This window comes from Leopardus geoffroyi, chromosome A2 (assembly GCF_018350155.1).
Source record: "Leopardus geoffroyi isolate Oge1 chromosome A2, O.geoffroyi_Oge1_pat1.0, whole genome shotgun sequence".
Lineage (NCBI taxonomy): Eukaryota > Metazoa > Chordata > Mammalia > Carnivora > Felidae > Leopardus > Leopardus geoffroyi.
The window spans coordinates 146,447,997-146,462,655 of NC_059331.1; the positions used below are offsets into that span (position 1 = coordinate 146,447,997).

The window sequence follows — 14,659 nt, forward strand, 5'->3', positions numbered from 1 at the left end:
AGAGAATCTTAAGCAGGCTCCACACGCAGTCCAGAGCCCGATGTGGGGCTCGATCTCACGACAGATCATCGCCTGAGCCGAAATCAAGAGCCCTATGCTTTAATCAACTGAACCACCCAGGCGTTCCCATTTACATATTATTGATGGCTGCTTCTGTGCTGGGACAGCTGAGTTAAGTAGTTGGGGGAAAAAAAACCGTAATAGTCCACAAAGTCTAAATTGCTATTTGGCCTTTTATAGGATATCTATGATTTGCCCACCCTTCCTTTAGTCAATAACTCTTGGGCAAAGTCCATTCCACTTCCTACCTCAGTTTCTCCATTTGAAAAACAAAAAGTACATTACGTTTAACTGCAAAAAGAACTTAAACGGCTCATGAATATTGTTAATTTCAAAGCCATTCATCAAAATGTATGCTCAACCCTTAAAATACTTTGTGCAACACAACCAACTGTGTTTTCAATTAAAGTCAAGGTTTTAGGGGTGCCTGGGTGGCTCAGTCGGTTAACTGTTTGACTTCGGCTCAGGTCATGATCTCACGATTCGAGAGTTTGAGCCCCGCATCGGTCTCTGTGCTGACAGCTCAGAGCCTGGAGCCTGCTTTGGATTCTGTGTCTCCCTCTCTCTCTCTCTCTCTGCCCCTCCCCTGCTCATGCTCTCTCTCTCAAAAATAAACAAACATTGAAAAAAATTCTTTTTAATAAAAAATAAAGTCAAGGTTTTAAAGTATATAAAAATTTACAAAAGATCATTTGAGGATACAGTATTTGAATTACAAGGCAATTTACTGGTTTACATGTGACTACAAAATAAAGGGAATCCCAATCTTAACCTAAAACCCAATTCAGAATGTTACACCACAGTCTACTCCAGAAAGCATTCACCTCTACAAGAATCTTTGATAATGGAAGAGATGCACCATAAAGCAGATTAAACCACTGCCATCATTTTTTGGTCACCTACCATGTCCAGATAACTATGCTGAGCACCTAATGCCTGTTTGTCTCATTCAAGCCCTACAATGAGGGCACCCAGACATTTTACAGATGAGGAAACTAAGCCTTAGAAAAGAGCTTCATCTCACATCACCTAGTAGAGAGTGAATGGGAGAACCAATAACTGGTCCAGCCATAATCAGAACCAAGTCTGCCCTCAGAGGCTCCGTGCTCACCCTCAAATCCATACTTTATAAATGTGTTACTTGTACCAAGGGAGATAACATCTGCAAAGAGACAAATGGAATCTGGAAACAAGTAGGAACACATATCTGCTTCTCTTCTTCCTCAGAACTCAGAGTAGGTCTCAGAACGGCCTTTGGTATCACAGGCGTAAGAAGGTGAAACATATCAACTGTCCCAAAGGGTTCTGGCCTCGGAACCACAACCAGGTTCAGCACTCACTGCCAGCAGAGAATGTATTCCAGTTTCCACGCCATCACCTCACAAATGAACTTTTTAAACAACCCCCTCTATAAACTGAGAGCAGCTAGCACCAGAAATAAAAAGATCTTAGTAAATCAGATATTACAGTAATGTACTCTAAGAGGTAATACAATACACTCAGTGGAAAGAACACAGGCTTTCGCTTCAAACTGACCCGGGTTTCAATTCTGGGTTCAACACTAGCCTTCTTTATGACCGTAACTTACCTTCTGCGAGTCGTCTCCCTTGGGAAAAGAAGACCACCTTCCTTTCCACATGGTCTGCCGAAATAGCACTGTTATGTTGACTTTAATGGGTTTAGAGTCAGCCCGAGTTTATCACCCAGCCCTGCAACTTACTTGGCATGAGACTGAGGCCTAAGCTTCAGGTTTCTCATCTGTAAAACAGGAAAAATGACAACAGGATCTACCTCTTGGGGTATTTTGAGGATTAAGATATCTAAAGTGCTAACAGCACAGTGCCTGGCACACAGTAAGCACTCTAAGTGGCTTTTTATCAGTTTAAGTTACAGACCAAGTGACAACTCAACCTCACACCTTCCTAGAACTGATCTTTTAGGGGAAACAGCATCCCTCCCTCAGGCTATGAAATTAACTTTTATAGCTTTAAAGGAGTGGTAGAAACATATTTCCAAAAAAAAAAAACAAAAAAAAAAAAAACACACACACACAGTGCCTTGGCTCCATTTTGTTAAATGGCGGGAAGTTTTCTCATTTCTTGCCTCAAACTTCAAAAAAAAAAAAAAAAAATTAAATAATCCTACTGGTGCTTTCAGGCAGACAACGCCCTTACCCTCTAAACTGAACAAGATCATTTTCCCCCACATATGGTTTTCAGAGCACCAGGAAGAAACACTGGAAAGGCATCTGCTGAGAAGCAGAACTTTAACGCTTTGTAAAACAGTCTGCCTGCACCTGTGGCCAAAGCACAAGCAAACAGACTAAGCAACCCAGACTCCAGTCTGCCTGTCTTGCAAAAAATCCCCCGTCCCCAACATGTAGTCATGTTTGAGCCTCACCCCCCCACCTCAAAAGTCACAAAAATACTGAATTCCAGTATTAGTTCTGGATTTAGAAACATATCAAAGGCAATGCAAAAACAACCTATAATAAAAAAATTCCTTGTCCTTGGCCAGCCTCCTAAGTCCATCCAGCTAAAATGTGCCTTTCACCCCAGGTTCAATCATTAATGACATGACAGAAGAAATTCACAAATCTCTCTCTCTCACAAGGCTTTCTCAGATGCACGTTTTTGGTTTATAGGTCTTCAGCTTTTTTGTATAGGTGGATAATCACATTTATTTAGTCCAAAGCCCTAATATCCTAAACACAAACTTTTAGCAGGTACTATAACTGGCTTATAGAAGTCTTCTGCCATTAAACATATCCAGTTCAGGGTGCCTGGGTGGGTCAGTCGGTTAAGCATTCAACTTCTGCTCAGGTCATGATCTCATGGTTCCTGGGCTTGAGCCCCATGTCGGGCTCAGTGCTGACAGCTCCGAGCCTAGAGCCTGCTTCACATTCTGTGTCTCCCTCTCTCTCTGCTCCTCCCCTGCTTGCTTGCTCTCTCTCTCTCTCTCTCAAAAATAAACATTAAAAAAATATATATCCAGTTCAAGGAATTTAAGAAAAATAGGAAAAGTCTTTTGATACAGCACTGGCTTCATCTACCACAGAAATCAACATGCTTAGCTTATATAGACCTTAACAGATTTGCGCTTTTTAAAAAATTTTTTCTTTAATGTTTATTTTTGAGGAAGAGAGACAGAGCATGAGCAGGGGAGGGGCACGGAGAGAGAGGGAGACACAGAATCTGAAACAGGCTCAGGTTCTGAGCTATCAGCACAGAGCCCAACGCAGGGCTCGAACACACAAACCGTGAGATCATGACCTGGGCCAAAGTCAGACGCTTAACCGACTTGAGCCACCCAGGCGCCCCAAACAGATTTGCTTTAAATTTCTCAATCATTTGCTATAGAATCATAACAAGTGATTAATGTTTTGTGCTTGCTTCTCATTTTTTAAAAACCATTCATCAGAGTGCCCGGGTGGCTCAGTTGGTTGAACACCTGACTTTGGCTCAGGTCATGATTTCACGATTTGTGAGTTCCAGCTCACTGCTTGGTCAGCACGGAGCCCACTTCAGATCCTCTGTCCCCCGCCCCCCCCCCCCTTTCCCCACTGGCATGTTCTCTCTTAAAAATAAACATTAAAAAAGAATTTATCTATGCTCAAGTTCTAGAAGAATTGAAAGAAAGAAAGAAAGAAAGAAAGAAAGAAAGAAAGAAAGAAAGAAAGAAAGAAAGAAAGAGAAAGAAAGAAAGAAAAGAAAAGAAAAGAAAAGAAAAGAAAAGAAAAGAAAAGAAAAGAAAAGAAAAGAAAAGAAAGAAAATAAATCCCTATCAAAAATCGAATTCAGGACAAGAAGCATCCTCTCCAACACTATGCAACAGTCTAGGTCCAGACTTGCAAGCCTTACTTTTGTTTTGAAAGCTAAAGGGAAGGAAAGTAGTTTTTCTGTTTTAGCTTTCATTCCTGGGGAAATGGAAATAGATGCAGGGCTTCAAGGTTATACAGTACACACAGAGAACATCCTGTCCACTTGCCTAACACACTGGTAGCATGCTCACAGCTAATGGTCAAACCACCTGCAAAAGTCTCATTTGCTCAGTCCCACATGTTGCCCACAAATTCAAGATTATGCTGTTTCATTTTGTTTATTTTAGAACAGTCACCTTGTATCCAACTGATCCAGCCCACATCTGCTGCCAACCTGTTAACAAGTATTACATCTGCTAAAGGCAGGAAGTAAATAGAACACTTCCAGCCCCTACCCTAATAGCAGACCCTCTACCCCTACTCCTGCACCTGCTAAACTGTGTGTGTGTGTTGTCTGTATGTGTGTTGGAGGCTGTGGGTGGATGACAGGAGATGACAAGGCTGACAGTACGCACACTGTGGGGGTTTCTGAGAGGAAAGGTCACAGGCAGGAATATTGGGCAATACAAACTTGTCCAGTTCTTTTAATCCCAGGTATGCTCCTCCCTGAAATAAATCCTTAGCTAATAAAAAGACTTTTAGAGATATCACAGAGGGGTGTGGGTGATTTTAAAGCATCAAGTAGCTAGGAAAGAAAACTACAACTTTGAACTGTAAGGTTTAGAAGAGTTCTTTTTAAAAATCTACCTGCATATGATTTTCCTAAATTAAAAATAGTATCTATGCAGTATTCCATGTTGCCCCCTGCATCTCAACGAACATACCTTTGAGTACTCTCCTTAAAACAAACCCAAGTGTGGGATTTATTACCAAGAGCTAAAACCAAACACACACACCAACGACCATTACTATTCTGTGCTATACATTTAACGTTTCTTCTCTGAAGGCACTGCGAGTTTCAGAATCCTGCAACTACCTCCAACCTGGTCTCTAAAACTGCTTCTATTTAAATTGGGTGCTGATCAGCCTCAATTTTCAGGCCTTAAAGCAAGACAAATGCTCCCATTAAAAAGGACTGGCAGAGGGACACATGATGGCTGGCTCAGTCAGTAGAGTATGCAACTCTTGATCTTGGGGGGCCTGAGTTCAAGCCTCACACTGGCATGGAGCTTTAAAAAAAAAAAAAAAAAAAAAAAGACTGGCAGCTCAGGAATGCCAAAAGTGGCAAGACCCCAAAGAGAGGGCTCATACCATACCTTTACACACACACACACAGTTGAGTAACGAGAGCCACTCAAGCTCTCTACATGAGGTTCTTACAACTGTATTCATACTTGCTGTGATGTATAGCAAGAGACGCAAAGATCAAAAATATCCTCATGAAAGACGTCCAAAAACACAAATTCTTAAAATTACCAACCCTGTATAAACCTACACCTATTCCGATTTGATGATAGAAAGAAAATACCCATTAGACCATCTGCTGTGCCTCTTAAAAGCAAGAAGGCATGGATGAGAGCAAATGTATTCAGTGCTAGGCTACAATTATTTCTATTTTGGAAAGTAAATGACCAACCCCAGTTCAAAGGAAAAATATCAATTTGTTATCTGCGTGTTTCAAAAGGGCAGTAATAAATAAGAGCCAAACTAATGAGTCTGAAACTGAAATTAAAACAATAGCTCAACTGACCATAATTTTAAAATACCAAAACCCATTTATAGACTTAACAACAACAAAAAAAAATTCTCCTGTTGGGGTCCTGGGTGACTTGGTTGAGCGTCAGACTTCGGCTCAGGTCATGATCTCACAGTTCGTGAGTTCAAGCCCCATATCGGACTCTTTGTTGTCAGCACAGGGCCCACTTTGGATCCTGTCCCTCTCTCTCTATGCCTCTCCCCTGCTTGTGTGTGTGCATGCATGCGCTATCTCAAAAATAAAACATAAAAAAAAAAATCTGTTAATACCCCCACTTAAAACCTTCACCAATGCCTCTCAGTGCCTGCAGAACACAATTCCCTCAGCCCCCCACACGTCTGCAGAGTCTTTGCTTGTGCCTTGGCCTCCCCAATCCAGGAACTCTGTGCACATTCATGATGGGCTTTTATAGCTCTATGCCTTTGCCTAGTTCCCTCTTCTCCCTCCAAAATGTCCTTCAAGTCTGTATGCTGTCCGAAAATGCCTACTCATCTTTCAAGACCAAGGTCAAGCTTCACCTCTCGTAAGAGCCACGTTTCCAAGTGGGCTGCGCGTTACTCCCTCCTCTATGTCACTCTGTCATTCAAGGGCTGACAAAGTTCACCTCTCTCTCCTAGAACAGAGGAGCTATGTCTTGCTTTTCATGGTAGCACCCTTACTGCTTTGCAAGGGCCTCACAGAGAAAAGGCACTCAAAATATTTGGTTAGAAAACAGACTAAGACGACAATGGGATACCATTTCACATCCATCACATTAGCAAATACTAAAAAAGCTAGACAAGTGTTGGTATGGATATGAACAAACAGGAGGCCTCAAATGCTGTTGACGGAAATGTAGTTTTTTGGTACAACCACTTTAAAGAGTAACTTTTTTGGGGTACCCGAGTGGCTCAGTTGGTTAAGCGTCCGACTTTGGCTCACATCATGATCTCACAGTTTGTGGGTTTGAGCCCTGCGTCAGGCTCTGTGCTGATTGCTCAGAGCCTGGAGCCTGCTTTGGATTGTGTCTCCCTCTCTCTCTGCCCCTCCCCTGCTCGCTCTGTCTCAAAAATAAACAAACATTAAAAAAAATTTTTTTTAAATAAAGAGTAACTTTTTCATCTCTAGCAAAGCTGAAGACACGCACCATTAAGACCAGCAATTATATGGGGCACCTGGGTGGCTCAGTTGGTTAAGTGTCTGACTTCGGTTCAGGTCATGATCTCACCGTTCGTGGGTATGACCCCCACGTTGGGCTCTGTGTTGACAGGTCGGAGCCTGGAGCCTGCTTCAGATTCTGTCTCCCGCTCTCTCTGCCCCTCCCCTGCTCATGCTCTCTCAAAAATAAATAAATATTAAAAACAAAAAAAAAAGCAATTTTGCTTCAGGTTATATACATTAGGTCATTATTTGTCAAATGTGGGTCCTGATCAGCACTTTTTACAATGAGGGGATAGATACATTATTTCAAGGATGCGTCTCTTGTATGGCTAAGGATTTCTTCAGGGTAAATATTTTTTAAATTATTTTATTTTTATAGAACTACAGCTTCCATTATATCTGTGCATGTATGTGCGCACGCTGGGTCTCAATGTAAAATACATTTCTTATTATGTCTAATGAACAAAAGAGCCTGAAAAATCTTGCCCTACTGCCCTACAGAAACACATATGTGCTCAAAATGACATTCATAAATGTTGTTTACAGCACTATATATAATGGCAAAAAATTGAAAGTAACCTAAATGCACATCAACAAATAAGGAAAATATGGTATATGCATGTAACTTTTTTTTTTTTAATTTTTTTTTTTCAACGTTTATTTATTTTTGGGACAGAGAGAGACAGAGCATGAACGGGGGAGGGGCAGAGAGAGAGGGAGACACAGAATCGGAAACAGGCTCCAGGCTCTGAGCCATCAGCCCAGAGCCCGACGCGGGGCTCGAACTCACGGACCGCGAGATCGTGACCTGGCTGAAGTCGGACGCTTAACCGACTGCGCCACCCAGGCGCCCCTGCATGTAACTTTTATAAATGAGGTACAGCTACTTCTATCAGTATCAACAAATCTTAAAAATACGGAACTAAAATGTATGCTACTATTTATTTAAACACGCAAAGCAATGACAAATATTACTTATGGATATGCACATATACATAAGAAAGTAAAAAAAAAATGAGGGGAAAGAGAATTGAAGAAAGTTGCAACTTCTAGTTCATGAAGAGGAGGAGGGGAGAGGAATCGTGGAGGACTACACAGAGGCTTCAATTTAACTACAGGTCTTCTCTCTTTTTAAAAAATAAAATTTCTGGGGCACCTGGGTGGCTCAGTCGGTTAAGGGTCTGACTCGATTTTGGCTCAGATCGTGATCTCATGGTTGTGAGATTGACCCTGGCATCAGGCTCCACTCTAGGCATGGAGCCTGTTTAAGATTTCTCCCTTCCTCCTCCTTCTGCCGCTCTCCCACTTGTGTGTGCTCTCTCAAAAAAAAAATAAATAATAAATAAAATACAAAAAAAATTTTTAAATGTCTGCAACAAATACGGCAAAATGTTAAGATCTGACAAAACAGTAAATGGATGCTGTTCTATTATCAGCAAGATTTCTTCCTATTTCTTGTGGTGCTCAAAATATCTCATCATCCAAAAAATATTTTTAGGGGTGGCTGGATGGCTCCGTCAGTTAAGCGTCCAACTTCTGCTCAGGTCATAATCCCTCAGTCCATGTGTTCGAGCCCCGCATCAGGCTCTGTGCTGACAGTTCGAAGCCTAGAGCCTGCTTCAGATTCTGTGTCCGTCTGTCTGTCCGTCTGTCTCCCTCCCTCCCTCTCTCTCCAAAAAAAAGAAAAAGAAAAAAAAGAAAAACTCTAAAAGCTTAATTTATAAGTTATTAGAATGTGTGAAAAACATTTTCCCCACTAGGATAACATGAGTTTTAAAGCAATTTTTGCAGAACTTTGTCTTTCTAATACTGTTTAGAGTAAGAGCATGTGCTTTCATACTCTGAAAATGGATAAACAATCTCATCACTTCAATATTTCCTCTATGGAAAAATTACATGATACCAGTGGAATTGGTGTTAACATTCTCTGGTGTGATAATGGTACTGAACTTACACAGGAAAAGTCCTTACTCTTTGAAGATGTATGTTCAAGTATTTTAGGTAAAAGTGTCATGACTTTTGCAACTTACTTGGAAAAGGCTCAACTAAAAACATATATGATAAAGGAAATATGACAAAATGTTTATTGAGTCTACATGGAAGATCTACAGGTATTCACTTATTTTATTCTTTCCACTTTCACGTATCTGAGATTTTTCATAGTAAACTATAAAGAAAATTTTCCAGTGAATATCTGTTGAACAAAAACCATAATGCCGATGTGATGCAATTCTATCTACATTACCCTTACCAACTAACTTCCAGAATAAAATGAAGTTTTATCTGCTTCTGTAGTTTTACTCATAAAAATGTGGCAGCTGAAAGAAAAAGATCTACAATATGGCAAGTTAAAGGCCTACCATATTTTAACCAGTAAATATTATTGCCGACCTGCAATATTGGTTCTGCAATATTATTGAATCATAACCTAAAGTAGCTTGAACAAGCTTAGACACTTTTTATGTGATTAAAAGTTATGCAGTAATTTGAAAAAAATCATAAAACTGATAACCAATTTCCTTAATCACATTTCCAATAAGCCAAACTTCAGTAAAAGGCTCTATAACTTAATACCTCGTTCTTGTCTATAATGAGCTAAAAAACCCCAATTACAAACATCCGAGGTGACTGATATTAGATAGAACTGGTTTTAAAACATGGAAACAATCTGAAATCTATTGTTCAAAACACCAGGGATCAGGGAACAAAGAAGGGAGAGAAATGTACTGGCTTGAAATTAAACTGTTTCAGAGAATTCTAACAAGGGCCTTGTCCCATTTACTAAACCATACTGCCTTTCAAGATGTACTCTACATACAAAATGAAACTGAAACACGACACGGGTAAACCACAAGTCCCCTTCTCCTAAAACAGACAGGGAACAGATACAACTCACCCCACTGGACAAAACCAGAAGGCATTCTTAATTTGGCAGCTCCCCATGACCAGACAAGGATTATAAGATCTTGCTTTAATTCTACCATCTGTAATAATGGTAACAACTCATTTATTCATAGTTAGTCGAAGCGTGACTTAAACATGGTAAGCCAAGCATTTGAATTTTTAGGTAAGCAGTCAACACTGAATAATATTTTAATAACTGTTCTTTTGAGAATACTTCAACTAATTCCAAGGATCCATTTCTAGAAATGAAAGGACAACAACTGTTACTGGCCTAAGACAGGAGCTTCTCCTACTCAAACTTAACATTGATGCAGGTTTCTAAACACGAAGCAAAATTTTATCGCAGAAAGTCAGAAATGAAGATGTCAAGGTTTTCTACTTTACACTTCTAAAAAGCCCTAGGAAAAATTCAAACCAAGAAAGTAGTAAGCTGCAGAACTTATTTTTATAATACATATCTATAAAGATAAGATTCAAACTAAGATTTAAAATTTGTCATAAAGCTATTTTTTTTTTTAACGTTCATTCATTTTTGAGAGACAGAACATGAACGGGCGAGGGGCAGAGAGAAGGAGACACAGAATCTGAAGCAGGCTCCAGGCTCTGAGCTGTCAGCACAGAGCCGAACTCACAGACCGTGAGATCATGACCTGAGCTGAAGTCGGACGCTTAACCAACTGAGCCACCCAAGGTCCCTCATAAAGCTATTTTCAACTCTCTATTCCCTAGAAGGCAATGCCAGGTATACACATGGCTGTGAAGATCTTTCATATGTTACATATATACACACAATAAGTTACATGCAAAATGGCTATACAGATAAAAATCACAATATTCAAGTTGTAAAAACTTAGGACCCTCTAAGCCAACTCCTTACTCGATATGTAAGGAAACAGATACCCAAGAAGGAAGTGAAAGGCACAAGGCCTTGCAGCACTGAGCAGCAGAGAAAGCGAAGGGCGAGAACACTGGATGGTCTGCCAGGCAGTTTTCTTTCATCCTAACATGCTGCCCTCCTCTACACCAACCTCCCAAATTAGGTCTTGAGTTCAAGTTTGAAGATAAACTGTAAGTGAGAAGAGACAAGTGAATGGTTTGTCTTCTCCCTTAATGCCCCAGCATAAATAATTTTATCATGTAACCCAGTCTTCCAGCAAAGCAAAACCTGTAAGACATGTGATAAAGGTAAGAAATAACATTTATAAACCAAAATTCAAGGCATGGGAAGCCAAGCCTGAATGATAATGCTCCCAAATATGTAAATGAAAGAAAAAAAAAAAAAAAACCCTTATCGTTCATTGTGGCAACACTGCTGGTTATCCAACCCAGTATCTATTCTTTCTTCTTTCTTTTTCTTTTTTTAACTTATTTCTACACCCAAAGTGGGGCTTGATCTCCCAACTCATGGGTTCGAGCCCTGAGTTGGGCTCTGTGCTGACAGCTCCGAGCCTGGAGCCTACTTCAGATTCTGTGTCTCCTTCTCTCTCTGCTCTTCCCCTGCTCAAACTCTGTCTCTCCTTCAAAAATAAGTAAACATTAAAAAAATTTTTTTAACTAAAATCTTGGGGTGCCTGGGTGGCTCAGTCAGTTGGGCATCTTGGTTTTGACTCGGGTTATCAGCTCATGGTTCTTGGCTTTGAGCCCTCTGTTGGGCTCTGCACGGACAGTGCAGAACCTGCTTGGGATTCTCTTTCTCTCTCTCTCCCTCTCTCTGTTCCTCCTCCTGCTTGTGCTCTCCCTCAAAATAAATACTTAAAAAAAAAAGAATATTTAAAAACTAAAAATAAAAAAATCTTTAAAAAATGGGTGCCTGTGTTATTTATTTGTATATCTTTATATCTCCATGTTATGGTCCTTTTTGTTTTTATACAGAATTAAATAGAAGCGCAAAGTTAGTAACAGAATCTAATAATTCAGCTTTTTTTTTTTTTTTAATTTTTTTTTTTCAACGTTTATTTATTTTTGGGACAGAGAGAGACAGAGCATGAATGGGGGAGGGGCAGAGAGAGAGGGAGACACAGAATCGGAAACAGGCTCCAGGCTCTGAGCCATCAGCCCAGAGCCTGACACGGGGCTCGAACTCACGGACCGCGAGATCGTGACCTGGCTGAAGTCGGACGCTTAACCACTGCGCCACCCAGGCGCCCCTAATAATTCAGCTCTTAATAGACCTCTTCAAGACAACAGAAATTGCTCTAAAGATACAGAAATGAGCATCCGTACTTCCCAGGTCCTCATAAGACCACACAGAATAAATATTAACAGTGCTCAGGTTCAGAATAATAGAAGCCAAAGGTAAACTTACAACTTCTTCAAGCCTCAGTGTGGTATTGGTAAATTTTAAATTTTTTCAATTAAAAGAAATGTTTGAAATCTTTTAATTCTGGGGTGGCTCAGTTGGTTAAGCATCTAACTCTTGATGTCGGCTCAGGTCTCACAGTTTACAAGTTCAAGCCCCATGTCGACAATCACCTGCTTGGGATTCTCTTCCTATTCCTCTCTCGCTGCCCCTCCCCCGCCAAAACAAACTTTAAAAAAATAATTTTTTAATCCTGTTACTCTTCATTTTCTAAGAGCTACACAGTACAACCTCCTTTACCTGCTTTACAACAGAAATGGGAATAACTCAATACTCACCATTATGTTTCTATCAACAATATGATTAAATAGAAAAAAAAAAAGCTTTGCATATAAAAAAAACTTATATCACATTTTACACTTTATTTTAAAAGACTGAATTCTGGCAATAGAGTCTAGTCTTCTCACTTGAAATAAAGATAACTGCTTTATGAATGGGATATTCTAACAATGGACCTATTGTCAACTGCCCAGAGTCAGCTCAGGGCCTGATAAAATAAAATTTAATGTAACCTATCCTGTAGCCCAAGAAGTAAACTGCTGTCTAATGTTTCCTCAGCTCCAAACAAAAAATGCAACGACAAAAAAAAGTGCTGCCTTATTTCATCATATCGACAATACACCATTATTTCATGACACCAAGAAAGAAAAAAGCTGACAAACACTACCAACTGAAAGCCATCTCCATTTCAAAGATGTGGAGATGTAGGAAAAAAGTCTTAGAATCTATATAACATGGTGTAAACCCTGGCATTCTTTACTAACATGAAAACACTTGCCATCTTCATGTTACACCAATTCCCCTTCAAGGCTAAATGTGTATTTACTTACCTGCTTTACTATATACTTCAATTCAATCTGATTTGAATATTTGATTAAAGAATCTAGTATTATGCCAACACTACATTAGGTACAAATAAAGCACATCCTATTACAACAACATGACAACTTCTCTTCATACATTTGTGAAGGCAGTTCTCAAACTGTCTGGTCTTAGCCCCCTTCACACTTAAAAAAAAAAAAAAAAAAAAAAAAAAAAAAAAAATCAATGACCCCAGGGGCACCTGGGTGGCTCATTCGGCTGAGCGTCTAACTTCAGGTTATGATCTCACAGTCGGGAGTTCAAGCCCCACATCGGGCTCTCTGTTATCAGCACAGAGCCTGCTTTGGCTCCTGTCTCTCCCTTGCTCTGCACTTCCCCTGCTCATGCTCCCTCTCTCAAAAATAATTAAAACCATTAAAAAAAAAAAAAAATCGATGACCCCAAAGAGCTTTTGTATGGATATTTACCATTTTGAAATTAAAACATCAATTCATTTAAAATAATAAATTTTACACATTATAAATATATCATTTTTATGAAAAATAATTTCCAAAACAAAAAAAATTTAGCAAATTTCTTTAATATCTGGCTTAACAGAAGTGGGCTGGATTGTCCTATGTGCTTCTGCATTAAATCTGGTACATTTTGAATGTAGTTAGAAAAAAGACGAGTAGTTTAATAGACTTTTCAGATCATACCGACATTTTCCACTGATACTACACCAAAACTTGACAAGTGGGTAGTTTCCTAAAGGCCAACTGCAATGTGGAATCTGGAACGGTACCAATGAACTTTTCATACTGTTAAAGTCCACTGGTCTACCTTGAATTTTTAGTGAATCTTTTTTACCCAAGCATGATTTTCTATCATCCACTGGCCATGTGGAAAATACTGGTTCACAAACTTATACGGATCTTCCTAATGTTGACACATTTCATTACACAATATCAAAAAATCACATTTGTTAATATCACCACTAATCTCATCAGAAATGTAAGTATTAAACAACTGTCAAGCATGTGGCTGATAACAAGCTACCCAAAATTCTAATTTTTGGTTTAAGGCTTATATTTTATCATTTTATCATGTATCATTTTATATACTAGCAGTTTTCCTTGGAGTGATGGGCTCGCTTTTTTTGGAGAAAATGCCTGGATCAAGTATCTACTTTCAAGTACAAATGGCATTCCATAAAAAAACAGCTAGTTCGGTTGCCAACTCAAAATCACCTAAGTTGTTTTTTCTAGAAACCACCACCATACTTTCAATATGCAGGAAAGAGGTTTCTCATTTCATCACACAGAATATTAAAAGACACATAATTGAGGGTCAAAATTTACTAATGATCTTTACTCCTGATCAAGGACATGCTCAAGTGAACCTGCCTTTTTTTAACCACAGGCTTGTGGTGAAAGGCATGTTGATGATGACCACAGTTTGAGTAAGATCTGCTTCTCTCCAGCATGATTTCTGTACATAGGTTTCTGATTTTCCATACAGGTGCCAAAGTTTAGTCTAAATCAACCCAAGGACTTGGCAAAAACCTGTAGTGGATGTGTGTATTTTTTTTTTTAAGTTTATTTTGAGAGAGAGAGAGAGCAAGGGAGGGGCAAAGTGAGAGAGGGAAAGAGAGAATTCCAAGCAGGCTCCACACTGTCAGTGCAGAGCTTGACGTGGGGCTTGATCTCACTAACCTGAGATCATGACTTGAGCCAAAATCAAGAGTCTGACACTTAACCGACTGAGCCACCCAGGCATCCCACCTGTAGTAGATTATGTATCAAAATTCACTTAACAGGTGTTTTCTGAGCACCTACTTCATACGCAAAGTTAAATGTATGCCAAAGGGACAAAAGCA

At 39.6% G+C, this 14,659-nt stretch overlaps 1 protein-coding gene across 5 annotated transcripts in view; it reads right to left on the minus strand.

The window, feature by feature from the left end:
• Positions 1–14,659, minus strand: part of UBE2H (ubiquitin conjugating enzyme E2 H) — a 103,069-nt gene that overhangs the window by 70,372 nt on the left and 18,038 nt on the right. The window contains exons 1-2 of one of the 5 annotated variants that reach the window (XM_045495626.1): positions 1,781–1,833; positions 1,649–1,702 (exon numbers count right to left, since the gene is read on the minus strand). The exons of the other annotated variants lie outside the window; for them this stretch is intronic. Coding sequence (XP_045351582.1) covers positions 1,649–1,702; positions 1,781–1,818 — 92 coding nt within the window. The 5' untranslated portion in view covers positions 1,819–1,833. Of the gene's footprint in view, positions 1–1,648; positions 1,703–1,780; positions 1,834–14,659 lie in introns of those variants that run through there. 5 annotated transcript variants of the gene reach the window in all.